This window comes from Carya illinoinensis, chromosome 3, assembly GCF_018687715.1.
Source record: "Carya illinoinensis cultivar Pawnee chromosome 3, C.illinoinensisPawnee_v1, whole genome shotgun sequence".
NCBI lineage: Eukaryota > Viridiplantae > Streptophyta > Magnoliopsida > Fagales > Juglandaceae > Carya > Carya illinoinensis.
In genome coordinates, this window is record NC_056754.1 from 9,521,202 (window position 1) to 9,544,892 (window position 23,691).

Below are 23,691 nucleotides of genomic sequence, written 5' to 3' on the forward strand. Positions count from 1 at the left end.
CGGCTCCATTTTTCAACTATCTACAGTGACTATTAAACGCATCGTTTTCTTCAGTCCATTTTCTTGTTGCGGATCCTTTTTAATGATGCCAAAAGGGGGAGAAGTGTTAGACTAGAACATTAACATTGTTTAAATTGCTAAACTTGTTATATATGCTTGGAATTATATTTATACTTTTGCTTGAAAAACTAACGCATATTTTCAGGGGGAGCTTAAGTATTAATATAGGTTTCAAGTTCTATCAAATATTTGTCATCATCAAAAAGGGGGAGATTGTTGAACTCAAGATTTCAAGTTTCATGTGATTATAAATCTACACATGGATTTTGATGATAACAAATGAATTCAAAGAATAAAGAAGTCTCAAGCTCAAGTTGTCTACACAATGGAGTCAAGCACATCAAGGAAACAAGCATGAGCAAGAAGGGAACAAGTTCACATTAAAATTATAGAGTAATGTTGTAAATCTCTTCAAAATTCGAAATTAGGATTAATGCTCAAAATTAATATTTTATCATAAAGCATTAAAATACATTTTCCACATGTGCATGAATATTTTTGAAAATTAAATTTGAAAATTTTGAATTGAGTTGCCCAGATGACTAACACAAGAGGGGGGGTGAATTGAGTTGTATTAAAAAAAATAACAATTATAAATCAAATATATAATATAAAATATAAACAAAATATGAAATAACAATAAATATAAGGAGTAAGGGTAAGAGAGAAGCAAACTCAGTATGTTAACGAGGTTCGGCCCCACTGCCTACGTCCTCGCCTCAAGCTACCCCTTGAGGATTCCCAAATTCACTATTCAACCTCCTTCAGGTGGAGATAGAAACCTATTACACCTTTGAACAACACCGCTACAAAGGATCCGTGTAGAACACCCTCTACACTTGCAATCACCTTACACGTGGTAATTCAACTATTTCCTGTGTAGAATACTTTCTACACACACAAGGGTTATACACACCCTTTTTCTGATACAAAAGCTGATAGTGGGTAGGTTATCAGAAAACACTCCTCAACGAGTGAAATAAGAACAATACAGCGCAAGCTATATCTCTCAAAATGAACAAGGATTAAGGCTCAATGTTTAGAGAAGAGAGAATGAAAGCTTTGAATGAATGTTGTATGCTCTTGGTGTTGTGAATGTGAAGCTCTCAAATGATCTATTTATAGGCATATGAGACTTCATATTCAAATTTAAAAAGATTCACATGTCAAAGACAACATCATTCACTTTTTCAAAAAATTCAAATAAAAGGTTCTTCTTTTTCAATTGTCAAAGACAACATCATTCACTTTTTCAAAGAATTCAAATAAAAGGTTCTTCTTTCTCAATTGTCAAAGACAACATCATTCACTTTTTCAAAAAAATCAAACCTAATATTTTACTTTTGGCATATGACAAAATGAGCACACTTTCATTTTCAAAAAATTCAAACCTAATCTTTTACTTTTTGTATAAGTCTAAAAAAGCATCAATCACTTTTGAAAATATTCAAATAAAACATGTACATGTGAAAGATGACAATCAATCATCTTTAATATTTTCAAAGTTCAACCCTTTAATCAAGGCATGCACATGCAAAAGATGACAATCAATCATCTTTCAAAATTTTCAAATTTAATTTTCAAAAATATTCATGCACATGTGGAAAATGTATTTTAATGCTTTATGATAAAATATTAATTTTGAGCATTAATCCTAATTTCGAATTTTGAAGAGATTTACAACATTACTCTATAATTTTAATGTGAACTTGTTCCCTTCTTGCTCATGCTTGTTTCCTTGATGTGCTTGACTCCATTATGTAGACAACTTGAGCTTGAGACTTCTTTATTCTTTGAATTCATTTGTTATCATCAAAATCCATGTGTAGATTTATAATCACATGAAACTTGAAATCTTGAGTTCAACAATCTCCCCCTTTTTGATGATGACAAATATTTGATAGAACTTGAAACCTATATTAATACTTAAGCTCCCCCTGAAAATATGCGTTAGTTTTTCAAGCAAAAGTATAAATATAATTCCAAGCATATATAACAAGTTTAGCAATTTAAACAATGTTAATGTTCTAGTCTAACACTTCTCCCCCTTTTGGCATCATTAAAAAGGATCCGCAACAAGAAAATGGACTGAAGAAAACGATGCGTTTAATAGTCACTGTAGATAGTTGAAAAATGGAGCCGTCCGTGACCCGACAAGTGCTGCAAAGCCTCGAGGCCTAACTCTATGAATTTAATACGGCTGAAGATTTAAACAATCGCCTGATGTTGTTGACAAACGGGATTGAAGGCTCCGAGTTTCTATAAAAAAATGATCATTTTCATCTATCGGATGCCAAAAAAATAATCACTTCTTGACCTGAGTTCTGTTTTTCCACAACGATAGAATGGCTGAGCAATTCTCTTCCACTAATGTTCCAGACTTGAATCAGGAACCCTTGACGCATCAATCATCAATCTTCTCTCCTGAGGCCGTCAATACCATGATAGGAGCAGTGAACCGTTTTTCTAGTAAGGCTGATTCTGAGATTATTGCAGAATCAAGAATGCTCAGTAATCAATATGCCGCCTCTGTTACGATCATGTCTCGAAGGTTAATGGCGAGGGTGAGTGAGATTGATCATCTTAACATGCAAATATCTGAGTTACGACAGAAGCTTGCTAATAAGGATAGTGAGAATAAAAGGCTAAAGCAAGAAAACCAAGAGTTGAAAAAATTTGCAGATTGGTATGCTCATGATCTGCAACCACGAATAGAAGAGCTGGAACGAGAAAGGGTTCAGATACAAGGTCAACATCGGCAGATAACAGCAGAGGTTCATCGTTTACTAGAAAAATAGGGACAATCTACTGTTAATCTCGCTGGCTTAGTAAGAAAACTTTTGACAATGTGTGTCCAGCATATCTTGTATTTCTTTTGACTAAATAAGATTTGAAGAGAAAATAGTTTGTCTTATTCTTTATGCTATCTCTATAAAATCAGTCCTGAAGTTCATCTAATCCGCATCAAGTTTTCATCTCATCTCTATAACTCATTTGCATTCTTTCAGCATTCTCGTTTTAAGTCTTCTATTCTTTTCTCAATGGCTCATTCTTCTAACATTTCTCTAGATCCATCCATGAGGCATTCTGCATCTCAACCTCCTGTTCTTTCTGCAGCTACCATTGGTGCCATGTTGCAGCAAGAAAATAATAATCTGACTAATAAGTCAGATTCTGATGCTATTTATGACTTGGTGAGTCTTGGGACTCGCTACTCTTCCTCTATTGTGGCTTTTTCTCAGCGGCTACAAGCCAAAAATCACGAAGTTGAAAAGCTCAAAGAACAAATTGTTGTACTTCAACAAATTGTTCAAGAGTCTCACACAAGGGAAGGAATCATTCGGCAGAAGAATAAACAGTTGAAATCTTTATTAGATTCTTCATTCCGCTTGCCGGTTCCCATGAATAAGAATGACATGATATTGTATGAAGAGAATGAGCGTCTCAAACATGAGGCTAAGAATCTCAAATTTATGTAAAAGTATTAAAAAAAATCTATCTCTATTTTTATTGACTCTGGTCTATCTTTTAAGAGATATTCATAGCATGCATCATACCTATTTCTCTTCTGATCATACATAATCTATCTTCTGGTAAAGGTTTTGTGAAAATATCTGCTAACTGATCGTGTGTGTTTGTGAACTCTAACATTATATCACCTTTTTGCACATGATCTCGAAGAAAATGATACCTTATTTCAATATGCTTAGTTCTAGAATGTTGTATTGGGTTCTTTGAAAGATTTATAGCACTTGTATTATCACATTTGATTGGAATGTGATTATACATGAGTTTAAAATCTTCAAGTTGTTGCTTCATGTAGAGAACTTGAGCACAACAACTACCCGCAGCAACATATTCTGCCTCAGCAGTAGATAGTGCAACAGAATTTTGTTTTTTACTAAACCAGGAAACTAATGCATGACCTAAGAAATGGCATGCTCCACTAGTGCTTTTTCGATCTATTTTACAGCCAGCATAATCTGCATCTGTGTAGCTGATTAGATCGAAAGATGTGTGCTTAGGGTACCATAACCCTAGGTTAATTGTACCACTAAGATATCTAAGAATGCGCTTAACTGCAATTAAATGTGATTCTTTTGGAGATGATTGAAAACGTGCACATAAGCACACACTAAACATAATATCTGGTCTACTGGCTGTTAAATATAATAAGCTACCAATCATACCTCGATATATCTTCGAGTCAACTGGCTTACCGGATTCATCTTTATCAAGTTTAGTTGATGGGCTCATTGGTGTTCCAATTTCCTTAGCATTTTCCATCCCAAACTTCTTCAGTAATTCCTTAATATATTTTGATTGATTGATGAATGTCCCACTTTTTGCTTGCTTAATTTGCAATCCGAGAAAGAATGTAAGTTCACCCATCATGCTCATCTCAAATTCTTCCTGCATAGTCTTAGCAAAAACTTGACACATATTTTCATTAGTAGCACCGAATATTATATCATCAACATAAATCTGAATCAAAAGAATATCATCATTTTCATATTTAATGAAAAGAGTTGTGTCGATTTTTCCTCTTGAAAAACCTTTTTCAATCAAGAAACCACTGAGTCTCTCGTACCAAGCTCTAGGAGCTTGTTTAAGTCCATATAGTGCTTTTGTGAGTTTGAAAACATGATTTGGGGAAATATGGTTTTCAAAACCCGGAGGTTGCTCAACATATACCTCTTCATTTATAAAACCATTTAAGAAAGCACTTTTAACATCCATTTGAAAAAGTTTGAAATCTTTATAACAAGCATATGCAAGTAGCATTCGAATAGCTTCTAATCTTGCGACAGGTGCATATGTCTCATCATAATCGATTCCTTCTTCTTGATTAAAACCTTGGGCTACAAGTCGAGCCTTATTTCTAGTAATGACTCCAGACTCATCTTTCTTGTTTCTAAAAACCCATTTTGTTCCAATAATAGTATAATTTTTGGGTCTAGGAACAAGTGTCCAAACATCATTTCTTTCAAATTGATTCAACTCTTCTTGCATAGCTAGAATCCAAGATTCATCAAGAAGTGCGTCATCAATATTTTTGGGTTCAATTTGAGATAGAAAAGCAGTATGATTACAAATATTTCTAAGAGATGATCGAGTACTTACACCTTGTGAAGGTTCTCCCAAAATTTGTTCCACTGGATGATCTTTCACAAATTTCCACTGTTTGGTTGCATCTTGTATTAAATTTTGATGATCTTTCCTGATGGCTCCATGTTGAACTTCCTCTATTGCTTTCTCTTTGTTGAGATTGAGACTTTCTGTGTTATTTATACCTTCTGTTTCTTCATCAATAGATTTCTTGGAGAGTGGAGAATTAGATTCATCAAATACTACATGCATAGATTCTTGTACAGTTAAAGTCTTTTTGTTGAATACTCTATAAGCTTTACTATTAGTAGAATACCCGAGAAAAATACCTTCATCAGATTTTGCATCAAACTTGCCTAAATTATCTCTGTCATTCAAAATAAAACATTTGCATCCAAATACATGAAAGTAACCAATGTTGGGCTTTTTCTCATTCCAAAGCTCATAGGGGGTTTTATCTAATTTAGACCTTAACATAACTCTATTTATAACATAACATGCAGTACTTACCGCTTCGGCCCAAAAATAACTAGGCAAGTTGTTCTCATTGAGCATTGTTCTTGCCATCTCTTGAAGAGATCTATTTTTCCTCTCTACTACCCCATTTTGTTGAGGAGTTCGAGGAGCAGAAAAATTATGAATAAAACCGTTTTCATCACAAAATGTTTCAATATTTTTATTAACAAATTCTTTTCCCCTATCACTTCGGATACTTGAAATAGTATAGCCCTTTTCATTTTGAATTCTCTTGCATAACTTGGTAAAGGCATTATGTGCCTCATCTTTATGAGCAAGAAAGATGACCCAAGTATATCTAGAGAAATCATCAACAATAACAAATGCATAATATTTTCCTCCTAAACTTGCAACTCTATTTGGTCCAAAAAGATCCATGTGTATCAGTTGCAATGGTCTAGTAGTGGAAATATGTTTCTTAGTTTTAAAAGAAGTTTTTGTTTGTTTACCAAATTGACATGCATCACAAATTTTGTCTTTAAGAAAATATGTTTTTGGTAAACCTCTCACAAGATCATTTTTTGAAAGTTTGGAAATAAGTTCCATGTTGGCATGACCTAATCTTCTATGCCATAACCAACTAGTTTCATTTTGAGCTGACAAGCAAATAGCATCTTGTGAGGTAATTTCTTCAAAATCAATTGTATAAACATTATTGTTTCTAAAAGCAATAAAACAAATATTACAATCATGATCATTCAAAATAATGCATTTATCCATTTTAAAAGTAACTGTAAATCCTTTATCACATAATTGACTTATGCTCAAAAGATTATGTTTTAAACCTTCAACAAGTAGAACATCTTCAATTATGAGAGAAGATTCATTACCAATTTTACCTATTCCCACGATCTTCCCTTTCGAGTTGTCTCCAAATGTCACGTGTCCTTCTTCTTTAGATCTAAGATCAAAGAACTTAGTCTTGTCTCCCGTCATGTGTCTTGAACATCCACTATCTAAAAACCACTTATTTTTGCTTGTGGATGACTTCATGCATACCTATAAAAACAATTAAAATGATTTTTCTTGGTACCCAAGTTCTTTGGGTCCTTTATTTATTAGTATTAGAAGAAACAAGATTTTTAGGTACCCATATGGCCCTAATAGTCATTGTATGATTTCTTCTAATAGGACAAGTATGATAATTATGACCATTTCTATTACAAAAATTACAAATAGCATGTGACATATATGAAAAACTTGAATGATTATAATAATATCCTTTTTTGACAAAATTATTTTTATGAAAAGAATTTTGAATATTAGTCTTTGAGGTAGAATGATTATCAAAGAAATTTTTATAAGGTTTGTATTTTTGTTTTGGCATATATCCCAAACCTGCCTTGTCAAAAACACATCTTTGACTACCAAGAAGTTTTTCAAAATTTCTTTTTCCATTCGTAAAGTTTTCAACAATATTTTCTAAATCGGTTTTCTTCTTATTCAATTCAAGATTTTCATCTTTCAAAATGATACTTTCTTTTCTTAAAATTTCAATTTCGTTTGTTAAAGAAGAATTTTTCTTTTTCAAAGCAGTATACTTTATACCCAATTTTTCAAATTCCTCATAAATCTCTTCTAAAACATTTTGCAATTCTTCATATGAAGGATTTTCAATATTATCAAGATTTGTTACCTCAATGTCATCTTTAGCCATAAGACAAAGATTTGCTGATTCTTCATTGCTTGCTTCACTATCTGAGCTACTTGAATCATCATCCCATGTAGCTTTCATTGCTTTCTTGCCCTTGTTTCGATCTTTCTTTAGCAGAGGACAATCTGGCTTGATATGACCAGGTTTATTACATTTATAACAAATTAAAGTGTCGTTTTTACCTGAATCTTTCTTGGAAAACTTTTTGAAAGATTTCCTCGGAGGAGTTCTATTTTTCTTCAAGAACCTCTGAATTCTTCTTGTTATCATCGCAACTTCTTCATCTTTATCGTCATTTTCCTCATCTTCATCACTTTCACTTTCATGAGGAACAGCTTTAAGTGCTAAGCTCTTCTTTGGCTTTCCTTCTTCTTCTCCTCTTTTCAATGTGTACTCATGGGTGATAAGTGACCCGATGAGTTCATTGACTTCGAGCTTCTTGAGGTCTCTAGCTTCAAGAATCGCTGTAACTTTTGATTCCCAACGTTTTGGTAAAGAGTTGAGAATTTTTCTTACTATCTCCACCTTGGAATAAACTTTGCCAAGAGCTGTCAAGCTGTTTATGATGTTAGTAAAACGAGTGTGCATACTAGAAATAGATTCATCATCATTCATCTTAAACATTTCATATTCATGAGTAAGAATATAAATTTTTGATTCCTTGACTTGCGAAGTTCCTTCATAAGTTACTTCCAAGTTATCCCAAATTTCCTTTGCCGTAGCGCAATTCATTATTCTATTAAACTCATTTCCATTAAGAGCATTATATAATAAATTCATAGCAGTTAAATTTAAAGTATAAAGTCTATCGTCTTCACGATCAAACTCTTCTTCTTCCTTTTTGACCTTTACTCCACCAACCACTTTTGTTGGAATATAAGGTCCATTTACAATACATTTCCATATTTCTCTACCTTGAGCTTGAAGAAATATTCTCATTCTAACTTTCCAGAATAAGTAATTATCTCCACAAAAGAGTGGAGGCCGACTACTAGATTGACCTTCACCAAATGAAGCTGCAATGTTAGCCATAAGATCTTAACTCAAAAGATAGTTAATCTTATAATAGAGCTCTTAGCTCTGATACCAATTGTTGCCCAGATGACTAACACAAGAGGGGGGGTGAATTGAGTTGTATTAAAAAAAATAACAATTATAAATCAAATATATAATATAAAATATAAACAAAATATGAAATAACAATAAATATAAGGAGTAAGGGTAAGAGAGAAGCAAACTCAGTATGTTAACGAGGTTCGGCCCCACTGCCTACGTCCTCGCCTCAAGCTACCCCTTGAGGATTCCCAAATTCACTATTCAACCTCCTTCAGGTGGAGATAGAAACCTATTACACCTTTGAACAACACCGCTACAAAGGATCCGTGTAGAACACCCTCTACACTTGCAATCACCTTACACGTGGTGATTCAACTATTTCCTGTGTAGAATACTTTCTACACACACAAGGGTTATACACACCCTTTTTCTGATACAAAAGCTGATAGTGGGTAGGTTATCAGAAAACACTCCTCAACGAGTGAAATAAGAACAATACAGCGCAAGCTATATCTCTCAAAATGAACAAGGATTAAGGCTCAATGTTTAGAGAAGAGAGAATGAAAGCTTTGAATGAATGTTGTATGCTCTTGGTGTTGTGAATGTGAAGCTCTCAAATGATCTATTTATAGGCATATGAGACTTCATATTCAAATTTAAAAAGATTCACATGTCAAAGACAACATCATTCACTTTTTCAAAAAATTCAAATAAAAGGTTCTTCTTTTTCAATTGTCAAAGACAACATCATTCACTTTTTCAAAGAATTCAAATAAAAGGTTCTTCTTTCTCAATTGTCAAAGACAACATCATTCACTTTTTCAAAAAAAATCAAACCTAATATTTTACTTTTGGCATATGACAAAATGAGCACACTTTCATTTTCAAAAAATTCAAACCTAATCTTTTACTTTTTGTATAAGTCTAAAAAAGCATCAATCACTTTTGAAAATATTCAAATAAAACATGCACATGTGAAAGATGACAATCAATCATCTTTAATATTTTCAAAGTTCAACCCTTTAATCAAGGCATGCACATGCAAAAGATGACAATCAATCATCTTTCAAAATTTTCAAATTTAATTTTCAAAAATATTCATGCACATGTGGAAAATGTATTTTAATGCTTTATGATAAAATATTAATTTTGAGCATTAATCCTAATTTCGAATTTTGAAGAGATTTACAACATTACTCTATAATTTTAATGTGAACTTGTTCCCTTCTTGCTCATGCTTGTTTCCTTGATGTGCTTGACTCCATTATGTAGACAACTTGAGCTTGAGACTTCTTTATTCTTTGAATTCATTTGTTATCATCAAAATCCATGTGTAGATTTATAATCACATGAAACTTGAAATCTTGAGTTCAACAGAACTCATGACGTTATAACTCAATTTTATGATCTTTCTTAACAGCGTATTATTAACTGTTTCAAAAATATTAAAATGATAGAAAAATGAATTTAATCTTTTATTTCAAGAAAATTTCAAGGCAATTCACATAAAAAAAAATGGCATTTTGGGGATGAACACGATTTATCTAATGTATGTTTGGTATGTGAGAAAGTGAATAAAGATTGTCAAGAGTTATTGTAAGAAGTATAAATTATAAAAGGGAAGAAAATTAAACATATAAAATGAGTTATATGATATTTATTGAATGTCTACTATTGTCAAAATATTTAAATGTCAATAAATATCATAAAACACTTGATTTATCTATCTCACACATTCGATATATATATATTTATATATTAATTTATATACTAAAATAAAAAAGTTTAAGAATCCAATACCAATAAGGTAGGAAGCAAAATGTAAGAATCACTGCAAAAAAAATATATTTACGACAAGAATGAATTCATTTGGATTGAAAATAATCATTATTTTTGTTATAAATAATTTGTTATATATAAGAATTTTTCTTACAATAAATAAAAATATTCAGCATGCGGTCGGCAATCAGCAGTACGTAGTATTTGGTCGTTACGTACCACACAACAAACACATATTTCAATTCATTCTCTATTCGTTAATCTGCTCCTACTTTAATTCATGAAGCCCCGGACCCTGCATGCTCCATGCACATATGTGCACGAACTTCTTTTTTTTTGGTCATCTCTCTCTCTCTCTCTCTCTCTCTCTCTCTCTCTCTCTCTCTCTCTCTCTCTCTCTCTCTCTCTCAATTTATGAACCTAGCTAGCGCAAGGTCTAAAACCCAGACTAAAGACTAGAATAAAATGATATTCATGCGCGCATGTGCCCATGCCATCTCATCAGGCACGTATTCTTCCATTATTCTTTTAATTACTTAATTATAAAAGATAATCTGATATTACGGGCCTGTACTGCTACCAGATGCATGTATGGCTACAATCAAAGTACTGGGCGGTCAGACACTTTGCCTTAGTGCCTATAAATTGCAATCTTCATTCCCACAATTCCAACACACAAATATCTGCACTTCGGAATGAAAGATGGAAGTATACATGAGCTCCACAAGCCCAGGTTCATACTCATGCCGCCGCTTTCTCTTGTTTCTCCTCATCCTTCTCCTTTTCATGATCACAAACTCACATATATCCTTAGCCTCCGCCGCCACCACTTCTTCTAACCAAACCTACAAAACTTACATCAAAACCACCTGCAATTCAACTCTGTACCCAAAAGTTTGCTACAATTCCCTCTCCTCCTACGCCTCCGAAATCAAAACAGATCCTCTGAAGCTTTGCAACACTGCCCTCGAAGTTGCACTAGAAGCTGCGCAAAACACATCCTCCACACTATCGAAGATATCTGAACAAACGGGATTGTTGAGTACTGAAGCGGCAGTCATTGAGGACTGCATTGATAATGTGAAGGATTCAATATATGAGCTCCAGGATTCTCAGAATGCGATGGGCCAACTTGGGGGTTCGAACGTGGAGTTTCAAATAGATAGTGTAAAGACTTGGGTAAGTGCCGCAATAACGGACGAGAATACGTGCCTGGATGGGTTGGACGAGACGAAGGTGAATACGACAGTTAAAAAGAAGATTAGCGAGTCTATACTGAATCTCAGCATGATGACTAGCAATGCTTTAGCTCTCATCAATACTCTCAAGTTCTAATAGAAAGGCAATCTTACTTAGTACTACTACTTGTTTGTCAAGACTTGGATCTTTTAATTTTGTTGCGAGAAAATTTTCTAATTTGATCAGAAAATTATATGTAAATAAAGTTATAAGTTTGCTCTTTAAATATGAAACATAAGTTACAATTTATTTTGCTCTTTAAATATACCCATCCATGCACATACATATATATCTAATGTCTTGAATGGACGCCGATTGAGTTTGAGGTTTTTTAAATAAAAATTATATGTGCAGTTTGTTTTATATATTTCTTGCAAACTCTCCTAATGTAATTAATTATATTATTTTTTTAATATAAAATAATTAATTTAACCGATCAGATCAATAAAATATATATAAAATATACAAAATAACTGTACATCCATTTCTTTTTCAAAAAGTTATGGAATTGGGTTTGGCCCAAAACCCAAGTACCTTAATTTATTTGCCTTTTCTCGTTCTCATTCCACACAGGATGTAAAAAAAATATATCTGCAATATAATATAACAAAATAGATGAACCGGTTCAGAATGTGCTTACAAAAAAACAGAAAAAAGAACGGGTTCAGAATGTGGTATATGGGGTCTCCCGAATGACTAAACGCAGCAGGTGGAAACAACAAGATCACATGCAGCAAGGTAGGCTTTACATTTTAGAGTATTGGCTTCATCAAAAAATTAGTCTAAATGTAAAATGTGATGAATTTATTCAAAATACACCTGTAATGGATTAGTTAAATACATTTATAACAAGTTTTGAACTATAGTAAATATTAGTCTTCTTTCAAATTTGAAGAGTTACTGTACATTCATCAACCATATATTTCATTTCAATTTTATTTCAGTTTAACCGAACAGACTTTTATTTTTCACATTTGTTTGCATCTGTTGAATAAATTCTGAAATAAGTAAACTTCGTCCAATAATATTTTTCGAATTATTTTTCACATTCGTCCGCTCAAAACTCCACTTTCAAGTCATATTATTATTATTATTATTATTATTATTATTATTATTATGGCCCAACTTATACGTCAAACCATGATCCGGCCGCATTAAGTCCTAATTAATCCGTAAATGATTTTAAAGATTTAGATTAGGATCATGATCAAGAAGAAAAATATAAAAGATTAAATACTAAATATTAAATATTAATATGGGATACACGATAATAACTTTGTTAACGATCATATATAAATTATTTTTATATGATTGTTTGGTAGAAGAAGGATTGGTAAAATGTATTTATTGGATAATTAGGTTGAAGAAAAAAATTAGTTGGAAATTAATAATTTAACTATCAAATTAAATTATTAATATACATATGGTTAGTGTAATTGTAAAATATGAAAAAAAAAATTATAAAAATTATTATTAAAAAATAATATTATTTTATTATTTTGATAAATTCAATAGTTAATCTAACGTAAGATTATAGTTTTTATTAAATTTTAAAAATGACTTTGATAAAGCCAATGTGAATCTTATATGCATGTAATCGTTTTAGTTAATTAAGCTAAAAGAATATTTTATGGAACCGGGATGGGCCGAGAAATAAGCTTGTGCATGATCAATCCAATGTGTTTGGGACATTTTTCTTTTATTATTAGTTTTGCCGGTTTCTCATGAATTGTACGTTTCTTTGTATTATTTTTTTCAAGTCAGTATACTGCATTTTTCTTCCTCGGAGCCACATGGCTTCGTATTTGAAAATGTTGTTCAAACTCCAAAATCTGACTATAAAAGAGGATCTTCTTCACGCATATCAATGCAAAAGACAGGTCGAGATGGAAGCCTATACTCTCACAATCCTCTTCATGAATCTTCTTCTATTCCTCTCAAACATTCATACAACCTTAGCAGCTGTTTCTACCAAAAACTATAAAACTTACATCAAAACTGTTTGTAGTTCAACAATATACCCACAAGTATGTTACGGTTCCCTCTCCCCTTACGCTTCCAAAATCAAAGCGAACCCTCAAAAGCTTTGCAACACCGCTCTCTCGGTGGCCATAACAGCCGCACGCAGCGCGTCATCGACGATATCAAATCTGTCCAAAAAGAAGGGATTGACACGTAGCGAAGCGGCGGTCATTAAGGATTGTATCGAGAACATCAAAAACACCGTCGACGAGCTCAAAGATTCTTTGAAGGAAATGGGAAATCTTGGAGGCTCCGATGTGCAGCTTAAGATAGATAATATAAAGACGTGGGTCAGCGCTGCCATAACGGATGAAGGCACATGCACAGATGGATTCAGCGGGCAGAGAGTAAGCACGACTGTGAGGAACAAGATCAGAGTGAGTATTCTCAATGTTGCAAGGCCAACTAGCAATGCTTTGTCTCTCATCAACAATCTCTACTCCAATTCATAAAATTTCTTTAATCCTAGTACGTAAGTACGTACTTAATTCTCTTCTTTTCCTTTTCTTTTTATTTCTCTGTTTTAAATGTTGTACGACAGTAATTAGAAGCGTTTCCATTGGCTATTCAGTGTTGTATATATTGACGATTCGGTACTTATAATGAATGATTATTAATGAAATGTTTCCATTAATTGCCATTTTACATTGCACCATCCCGGCCCATGCAATTTGATGCCCCAACGTCTACGAGAGGATTTAATGGTTTTTTCCCTTAATCATACGAGTATCGAGAAAAATGGAAAGAAGAAAAAATCATCAACTCGCGCGAGTCCTACTGAAAATCATCTTGTATACTATTTAACTCAATAAACAGCTAAAACAAGACTTGATAAAATGATACGGCCGGGTAATAAAACATCCGAAGAACCGTACTCAAAAGCTTGGAATGCGAAAAAAATAATAATAATAATAGAGAATGTGCATGAGACTCCTCTCTATTCAAAATGTCTTTTATGGTATTGGCACAAAGAACAATCCATTGCTACTTTTTTAATTCTCAAATTCCAGTAGCTGAATAGATATACTGAAGACTAAGAAAGAACAAAAAAGTACGCTAGAGAACAAGGAAAAGAAGATGATCCATTCATATAAAAGGCCATATTATATTTATTGTTGAACATGCAGCTAGCTTTTAGCTCAAATAAAGACAACAAATGTTGAAATAAACCTTAAAAAAAAAACAAAAAAGAGGATGACGAGGGCATGCAGCTTGCAACAAACTCCTCATGCATGAAATGTAAAAAGAAACTATAATCCAATGCCAACCCTTTACTCAATCCATCTTCGTTTTGTATCACCCAAAGATTCATATATATATATATTGCAAAACTATCATTAGTACTTAAAGCATTTATGACTCCTATATAAATATGAGTCAAGCCCATAGAAAGGAAAGCCCGGACTTTTAGATCGGTAAATAAAACATCATCCCATATGTCAAGGTACTACATCCAAGGGGCCGGGTTAAGATTTGTTATATTTTAACCAATTTACCACTAAGAGATCGAATCCGATTCAATGATGAGATTGTCTTAATTGCACATACATATATATATATACATCTTAATTAGCGTGCGGTACTAGTTATGAACAAAGTTTTCCTATGGACAATGCTAGGGCCTAGGGGCCGCCCCTTAGTGCATTTTCAAGTGCCTTTTTATTTTTCTTTGTAGTATTTTTTAAACAAATTTAAATACTTAAAAAAAAAAACACACATTCATTAGTAGTTAATTTTTAAACCATTAAATTAAATTAAAAACACACGAGGGGGCAAAATCAATAGACTATTTAACTTCGTTTGATTACATAGATGAAATAATATGAGATGAAAATTAAAAGTTTAATAAAAAATTATTAAATTTTTTTAATATTATTTATATTTTAAAATTTTAAAAAAATGATTTATTTTTTATATTTTTTTTTTAGAGTTTAAAAATTTTATAATAATTAAATGAGATAAAATTGAAAAGAAACCAACCCATTTCCTTTTCCTACGTGGCAGCTTGTTAAAGACAAATTAACAAAATTATAAAGCCCCCAACAAGTATACCATGCAATATGATACGGATGGGTGCACATGATTAAATCTTTAAAAGATATTAAATCTAATACTCCATTTTCTTCTTCCATGTGCAATAATGATATATATATATCCAGCTACTTGCATGGCAAGTCATGTCTACCCGCTTATGTTGACCTTTTTTTAATAATGAAATTAATGGCGATTAATTGTGATCTCATCAATTAATTAAGTTCCCGTACGACACTTGGTTGATATTCAAGAGCTCTACTCTTTCTTTCTTTTTTATACAAGGATCTCAAAGACAAAAACCCATTCAGCCGTACGTTTTGCTTAGTACAGTATTGTAAATATGTAAGCTGTAAGCAGTTTGATTTAGGCCCAGATTACGCTACGTACGCACGCTGGCATGCATCGACAAGGCCCTTCTAGAAATTGAGCGGCAACGAGCACCGCCAGTGCTCCCGAGTGAAAAATGTGTCTTGATTTGTTATAATGTTTCGTGCTTATTTTCTCGAGAAAACATTCTGGATAACAATTACTATATTTAAAAAAAAAATTAAAAATAAAATCTTCAATCAGGAAGATAAGTAATTTAAAGCTTCCATTTGCGTTAACGAAAGACGATCTATGATCTTTTATTCTAGATATTTTTAAAGTGAAATAACATAAAGAAGGTGGGTCCAATGGTGGCGTGCACCGTCTGCAGCGTTGCCCCCATCGCTTAATCAATTTGTCATCGGAACGCATGTGGCCTTTCTGGTTTGTAGGGACTTAAATTTATTAGAGACCAACCCATTTCATTTTATTTTTATTTTTCATTTTTTCTATATATATAAATGGCGTCGACGTTTATCCTTTTCCACAACCCGATCGAAGACAAACCCACACACGTGGTTTGTCCCTTCCCTAAAAATCCTAAACATATATGTATATATAATATATATATATATATATATAAATACATGTGTGTGTATGCATATATTTACAGGGAAAGCAAAGCTGGCAACACACGTGGTCCTATTTGTCTGCTCATTTGATGTTTTTTTTAGCCTTTATCTCTGTCTGCTTTCAAACCTTTATCTTTCACGTCACTCTGTCCATATCATTTTCTTTAGTTTGCCTAACCTCTTTTTCCCATATCTAATTATTCCAATTGGCAAGAAAAAAAAAAATGCTCGATCTCTCCCCCTATCGACCTTAATTCCTACAGTTTGGCATTATTTAGCTAGTAGATTTTTTAAGGTACTTTGTTTGGTTTTAGTTGTTTTTATTCAATGATAAGATATTTTCCTTCGATATTTACCATTTTACAACCCTTAACATATTGTATGAATATCTAACGTAAATATTGATAAGATATTATTGAATTGGAAAATTATCTCTAATATCAGATTTGAAAGCTACCGTTTGGAGTTAACTATTCAAGCTGGAACTCTTGCCATTTAGGGGACACAGGTGCGTGGGTTATCATCCAGATTGCCGTGAAAAAAGTTAATGCTCGGTTTGCTCTGATCAGTACAGAGCAACAGTATTTCCAATTCTTGGGTTATGAGAAAAGGACGGCAACTTGCTTATTTACATCGAACGTCCTTGAATCTAACTTATTTGCATTGAACGTCCTTGAAGCTATTGAGAGGCATCTGAACCAAAACTCCCGCAGAGCTGTGCTCCACGAAAGTCTTGTCAATAGCAGACTGCTGACAACATACCTCGGATCCAAATCTAAATTTGATTTATACTCGTGATGTAGCACTGCTCTACTTCATAACACGCAATAAAATGTCATTCATCAACCAATTTCCTTTGGGAATCAGAAGTCTTTTGTCACTTTCTCTGTTATCGCTTCAATCACGGAAAAGATGGGGATGTAACTCTCTTTTTCTGAATTCAGACCAGTACAAAACGCCAACAAAGAAAAAAGAGCTGTAAGACTTTCATAGAACGCGTGATGTCACAGTTTTAGAACTTTTAAACCAACTTTGATTGTTGGAGTACCGGATATTCTACGGATTACGCTACGGAGATTTATAATATGTATGATTAAAAAACACACTGAAATATACATCAGAACCAAACCACACAAAAGTAGCGACCAAGAATCCTTCAAAAACAAAACCTGGGAAGTGGCTCAGTGCTTTGAGGCATAGTGATTTATTAGTGATAGTGCATTACTGGTGACTTGTGCAACCTTGACAATCCGTGCTTTAATGGACGCCTTGATTTTGCCATCCAAGGCCTTGCCAGCGAACCCATCAACGCAAGTGTTCTCATCGGTTAGTGCTGCACTGACCCACGTCTCAACATTGCTCATGTGCCACACAAATTCCTGACCCTTTGCTTTACCAATGTTCTTGAGCTCTTTGATCGACTGGCCTAGCCTGTCCACAGTATCACCCATTTCGTCCAAGCAATCTGCAATAGCTTCATACTCCTTGTTCTTCAATCCCTTGAACTTCTTTAACTTTGACACGAATGTCCTGGTGGATTGAGCGCTGGACAGGCTCACGGACAAGGCGGTCTGAGCCAACTGGCGTGGGTTTTGTTGGATTTCTGCGGCGTAGGCTGAGAGAGATTGAACGCACAGGGCAGGATAGGTGGTAGCGCTGCATGAGGCCTTGATGAAATTTCTGGCACCGCCACTCGAAGCGGCTGCTGCTGACATGGCTACACCGGCAAAGCACAAGACAGAGAAAAGTAGCAAAAGATAAGAAACCTTAGCCATTATCGTTGCTAGAGAGAAATGGGTGTCTTAAGTTTAGCTTAGAGAGGACGAGTGGTTTGAGTGCCAGATGGGTGTGTGTATTTATAGCGGGTTTATGAGGCACCGTGCGCCGTGTGCGCCCATTCGTGTTGTGTTCTGGGAAATAAGCACTAACACAAATTAAAGGATAAAATAAAAACACCAATCAAGCGTAAAAGAGGACAGGAGCGCCGAAATCTTTGTCCAAAGTTGTCAGAAATTAAGGCGCATGATATGGAGTTAAATTAGTATCATATGAAAATCTTGATCTGCTGCACTTCTCTTCTAGATCGAGATGGGTGGATGTGGATCTTCTATATTTTAATGTCATATGGGGCCTTTCCATGTGTACATTGGAGGCTGTACATTTGACCATTACTTACCGACATGACCCGTACCTAATTTTGGAGTAATTTGTTCTAGTGTTTGGAGATAATAGCTGGTATTTCTAGTTGGGTGGGACCTATTAAGGGCCGTACATAATCTATTTTATTTATTTATTTTAACTTAAATGGTTCCAATCCAAACGGGGAAAAAATGTGTGTCCCACCACCTGATACTCAATCCTAGTGCCAACATCATTACATAATATGCTAATATTAAAAAGAAAATGAAAGGGATAAAATGAAGTTTATGATGCTTAAATTATGTAAGTGTTACACATTATTTTAGAAAGGGAATAAATTTATTATTAAAAATTTAATTTTTTTTCTATAATGTTTATATTTATTCACTCTTTTTTAAAATAAAATATACAACATTTATAATTAAAAATATCATTTTTCTTAATTTAATCATGATGCCGACCTGGACCCAAAACTTCTGCTCTACAACTTGGACTAATCATTTTCCTTCTCTGTTTTTTCATTTTTGGTTACCTAATAGGTACGGTCATTATGCTTGGATATGATGGATGTTGTTATCCTTCCTGTGCGGAAGCAAAATTTTATTTGTTTCACATATGACGACATTTCTTTTTTTTTTTTTTTTTTCCTTGTAAGATCACTCTTTGCTTTGTAATAATGAAAAGGGTCCAATTAAACAGACAGACATCATAACATTTGATAAACCGTACGGGTTTTCGATTCGTTGTCGAAAACTCATGGATTTGATCTCGAATATTGTTGATCACGACTAGTTGATAATGGTGTGAAACTTGAAAAAAGCGAATCCAATGAGAAGCGAGGGCAGATGGGTCAAAAGGGCTATGAAACCCTTGAAAAAGAAGTGGCACGCCCAAAGTAATGTGAAACCGTTCACCAGCATTTTTCATTTTTTGTGCGACTAAAAGTAAAAGCTAATAAATCATAGGTGACCCAAATATTAATTCGAGTCTAGTGTCTTGACTCTTGTCGTGTGGCTAAAAAATGGACGGACTGACAGACCGACCTGCTCATTTAAATGCAGGGACCACCAGCATGCATCTGAGCCTTGAAAAATCAGTACGGGTCACCTACATTTTTTTTTGTTAATTGAAATAGTTGTATTTTATTTAAGGTACATTAATGGAAGTAGTTGTTGTATAAGTTTGTAATTTTCAATTTATTTGGTTTCGGCCAAGTTTACAAAAATAAATTGTACAAAAAGTTCTTGAATTTAAAAGTTAGGAAGATTACTAAAGAGAGTTAAAAGACGTTCTGTCGATCGTAGGCAACAGTTATTCATTGACGAGGTATTTGTCTGAAAAAAGTAATGGCTCCGGAGGGATTGAAGAGATCATTCATCTCTCATTTGTTTTATTTCGTGAAGCTTCATTTGTCAAAACCTTTGTTTTGGCACTCTTTGGATTTTAGGCTTTCTTAGGAAGAGTCGGATTGCTGTATCGGCTAGCTCTTATTATTGGACATGCGGTCTAATTCTTTTATTTTTTTAATTTTCTTTTCATATTTTTTAAATATTTTTAAAAAATAAAAAAATACATAAATACACTTGATCACTAAATAAAAAAAATTAAAATTTTTTTTACCGAAAGATAGCAGTGCTGGCGGCACACAAACTATGCTTCTTGAAATGAATCTGACAAAATCTTAATTTCAATTGGTTTATCTAAGCACTCACCCAAAATCTTAAAGGGCTATTTTCTGAAGTTTTTCTCATCGAAATTTCGAAAAGGGAAAAATAATTGCGATGAAGATGAATGAGAAACGACGGAGACGTTTGCATGGCATCAGGACTGCAGGCGATTCCCTAGGTTTGGGTATAAAGATTTTTAATTCATTTCAATTTATCTGATTCAATTATTATAATTTTTTTAAATTTTATATAAAATATAATAAATAATTTAATTTTTTTAAATTTAATAATATAATAATTTTTAACTTTTATATCACCCCACCAAATTCGTTAAAAATCAACTCTTTCTTAGTCCAGCCTGATCCCTGAATTATTGCACGTGATCTCCGACATGACTAAATAGAATATTAAATCGTGGGCGGTGGCTATAAATCATCACATGCGCAATTTCCAAAAATCCGGGTCAATAAATATAAAGAATGATTTGTGGGATTGTTTGGTTATTTAATTATTTATGATCAATTTGCAAGGTTAGCTTGTGAACTGAAGTTTGGTCCAAGACATATCCGGTCAACATAAAATTTTCATTCTAAACATAAAATTTTTATTTTATTATTATAATTTTTTTAAATTTTTTATAAAATATAATAAATAATTTAATTTATTTAACTTTTTTATATATCAAAATAATAATATTATTAAAATATAATATTTTAATTTTTTATTTAAAATTCAAAATTTTCTTCTCAAAATTCAAGTGAGCAAACCGATGTCAAAGCTGAATACCAGTTTTGAACACCGTACCATAAGCAGAAGATAATATCAAAACTGAATACTGAGTTTTGAACACCGTACCATAAGCAGAAGACATTCTGGGAATTTGGACCTGAGAATTATGCAACTGATAAAGGACACTTACTATTTTAGGAAGTCCGTAAGAAAATGGAACCAAAGTCGCAGAATCACTATATTATGCAATACTCACGCATGATTCCAAGCCAATAACCAGTCAATCACTCCAGAAAACATCCACACTCAATGTGATAAAGAGAGGCACCTCGCTGAGTGAAAAATGAAACGAAATCTACCACCGCTGCGGACCCTGTAAACAAATACTTCCCCAAGGATTGCAAAATTTTTTCTCCAAACATTCCAATTTCATTTAGATTTTCTTGCCTTTTTAGATATGTTGGCAACAGATACGATTCATTACATGTACACAAAACTTTTCTTTTTTTGTTCCATCCCAAGTCTGTAATGGCTAGAGGAGTTGAGCATAAATATGAACGAATAATGACTAGGCATGGGTATGGCAAAAATCTGTACTACAATCCCAATGAAAATCCAAAGTTGATGAACAGGTTAGCTTTGTGCACGACCAGCCAATTCTCTGTAATCCAAATGATCAATTGAAGGCGATGCAGGTCCAATAGATGTACATAAAGAACCTGATAATTGATATCATTAAACGTGCATCTGGTACCCATTTTGGGGCAAACAGGAGAGACTCAAATGGCATCTTGCGGCCTTAGCGAGCAAAGATGGAGGATCTGATCCGTGGTATATGGAACCCTTTTATCCACAGATGGGTCTACAGATCCAGTCCTCGTTCCATCATCATCAGTCTCACTCTTTCCACACCATCCAATCTACCTGCATTGCGGTAAATATTGATTAAAAGCTCATAATTAAGTTCATTATCTGGTTCCAACTCAAAAAGCTTTTCAGCCGCCACTTCTCCAATATCCACGTTTCTATGAAGAAAGCAAGCATATAGCAATGCCCCCCACACTGTTGGACCAGCCTCAAACTCCATTTTATCCACTATGACCGCATATGCCTCCATGAGCAGTCCTGCCCTCCCATAGAGATTAACCATGCAAGCATAATGTTCCATGATAGGGTTTATTGCATATTTCCCCTTCATCATAGAGTATAATCTTTCCCCATCCTTAACCAAGCCCAGATGGGCACAAGCTGATAGTAATGACACAAATGTGATACTATCTGGCAAAGTACCAGAATTCTCCATCTGCTCAAAGTACGTTAGAACTTCCAGGTCTCTAGAGTGAGCAGAAATTATGGAGTTCCATGACACAACATCCCTCTCAGGCATGTGGTCAAACAACCATTGTGCTCGTATCAACTTTCCGTGATTCGAGTACACAGCGATCAATGAGTTAGCAACAGATAAATCCCACTCAAATCCTTGACGAAGAATCCACCCATGAATTTGGAGTGTAAGCTTCAGTGATGACAAACTGGCAAGTATTGTGGATATAGCAACCGAGTCTGGCGCATGCCCTTCTTGAAGCATTTGGCAGAAGATCTCCAATGCCTCCACCAAAAGCCCATGACGAATATAACCCGTGAGCATTGCATTCCACGAAACCAAGTCCCGGGAAGCAATCTTGTCAAAGACCTTCCGAGCCTTTACAATGTCACCACACTTCGCATACATGTCAACAAGAGAATTGAGCACAAACCCATCATTTGCAAAGCCCGAACGAACCACACGGCGATGCACCTCCTCCCCAACACAAATCGAACCAATTCCCCCACAAACTTTCAATACGCGAGGGAACGTGAATGGGTCTGGTTCAACACCCTCTTCCTCCATTTGGAAGTACAGCGCCATGGCATCTTCATATAGACCCAACTCAGCGTACCCGGCGATAAGTGAATTCCACGGAAAAGCCGAAGCATCACGATCAACCATTTGATCAAACACCTGGTGAGCTTCTTCGATGCGTCCGCACGACGCGTATAACCGCAGAAGTTTCGAAGACAACCCTGCATTTCTACGTAAAAGGTTTGGGGGAATAAGGCGGTGAACTCGGATACCGTGATCAATGGCCTGTAAACGGTAGCATGTTTCTAAGAGGGAAGAAAATATTTCGGTGTCAATTTTGATACGTCTGTCAACGGAGGCTTCGAGGTCATCAACGATGGCGTCAAGGGCTTGGGCTTTTGTTTGGGTGTAGGGTTTTTGGTTGATCAGGAGTGGGGTTGGGGTTGAATTTGGGAATGAGAGGGAGGTGTTTTTGTTTCGGTGGATTCGTTTTTGTTTAATTTTCTTGCTCTTGGAAGAGCAGTAGTAGCCGTGGAGGGCGGAAAAAGTAGTTGTGTGGAAAGCCACTGGCTGTAGTTGTATAGTGCTTACCATATCGGACCAACGAAGGAAGAAATATGAATTCGGAGGGAAATGATTTGCTTTCATATGCATACAGCCCTGGGGTGTGGGGTGTGTGGCCTTCACGGGGAATCCCTGTCACGTGACAATCAGTTCCCCCAGTGACTTTGCTTTTTATTAATTATTAAAATGAAAAATCTGCCTCATATCACAAAATCGTATATTAATAAATTATTAGTATAAATAAAAATTTTTAATGACATAAGATATAAAAAACATTGACATATTGGTATTTTTTTTTTCTTAGAAAATGAGAGATGGGGCGACCAGTATAAAAAACCTCAC

General features: G+C 34.3%; 5 protein-coding genes across 5 annotated transcripts; 2 read left to right on the forward strand and 3 right to left on the reverse strand.

The window, feature by feature from the left end:
• Nucleotides 1-3,660: 3,660 nt before the first annotated feature.
• Nucleotides 3,661-8,338, reverse strand: LOC122304450 (the record flags this gene model as incomplete). The annotated part of the gene is made up of 3 exons (XM_043116726.1): nucleotides 3,661-4,860; nucleotides 5,401-6,645; nucleotides 7,739-8,338. Coding segments are annotated over 3 exons (3,045 nt in total), but the record flags the coding sequence as incomplete, so codon positions are not given.
• A 2,525-nt stretch (nucleotides 8,339-10,863) lies between these two features.
• On the forward strand, nucleotides 10,864-11,632 carry LOC122302382 (pectinesterase inhibitor 4-like). Its single transcript, XM_043113606.1, has one exon. The coding sequence runs from the start codon at nucleotides 10,877-10,879 to the stop codon at nucleotides 11,507-11,509; it is 633 nt and encodes a 210-aa protein (XP_042969540.1). The 5' UTR covers nucleotides 10,864-10,876; the 3' UTR covers nucleotides 11,510-11,632.
• A 1,667-nt stretch (nucleotides 11,633-13,299) lies between these two features.
• On the forward strand, nucleotides 13,300-14,001 carry LOC122302639 (pectinesterase inhibitor 4-like). Its single transcript, XM_043114008.1, has one exon. It carries the CDS (start codon nucleotides 13,300-13,302, stop codon nucleotides 13,885-13,887), a length of 588 nt encoding a protein of 195 aa, XP_042969942.1. The 3' UTR covers nucleotides 13,888-14,001.
• A 3,372-nt stretch (nucleotides 14,002-17,373) lies between these two features.
• LOC122303137 (21 kDa protein-like) lies at nucleotides 17,374-18,284 on the reverse strand. The gene has a single exon (XM_043114759.1). The coding sequence runs from the start codon at nucleotides 18,180-18,182 to the stop codon at nucleotides 17,589-17,591; it is 594 nt and encodes a 197-aa protein (XP_042970693.1). The 5' UTR covers nucleotides 18,183-18,284; the 3' UTR covers nucleotides 17,374-17,588.
• A 2,896-nt stretch (nucleotides 18,285-21,180) lies between these two features.
• LOC122303138 (pentatricopeptide repeat-containing protein At4g25270, chloroplastic) lies at nucleotides 21,181-23,486 on the reverse strand. Its single transcript, XM_043114760.1, has one exon. It carries the CDS (start codon nucleotides 23,437-23,439, stop codon nucleotides 21,805-21,807), a length of 1,635 nt encoding a protein of 544 aa, XP_042970694.1. The 5' UTR covers nucleotides 23,440-23,486; the 3' UTR covers nucleotides 21,181-21,804.
• Nucleotides 23,487-23,691: the final 205 nt, after the last annotated feature.

Coding starts and splice junctions, on each gene's coding strand:
- LOC122302382 (XM_043113606.1), top strand. CDS start 10,877: ATGGAAGTATACATGAGCTCCACAAGCCCAGGTTCATACTCATGCCGC.
- LOC122302639 (XM_043114008.1), top strand. CDS start 13,300: ATGGAAGCCTATACTCTCACAATCCTCTTCATGAATCTTCTTCTATTC.
- LOC122303137 (XM_043114759.1), bottom strand. CDS start 18,182: ATGGCTAAGGTTTCTTATCTTTTGCTACTTTTCTCTGTCTTGTGCTTT.
- LOC122303138 (XM_043114760.1), bottom strand. CDS start 23,439: ATGCATATGAAAGCAAATCATTTCCCTCCGAATTCATATTTCTTCCTT.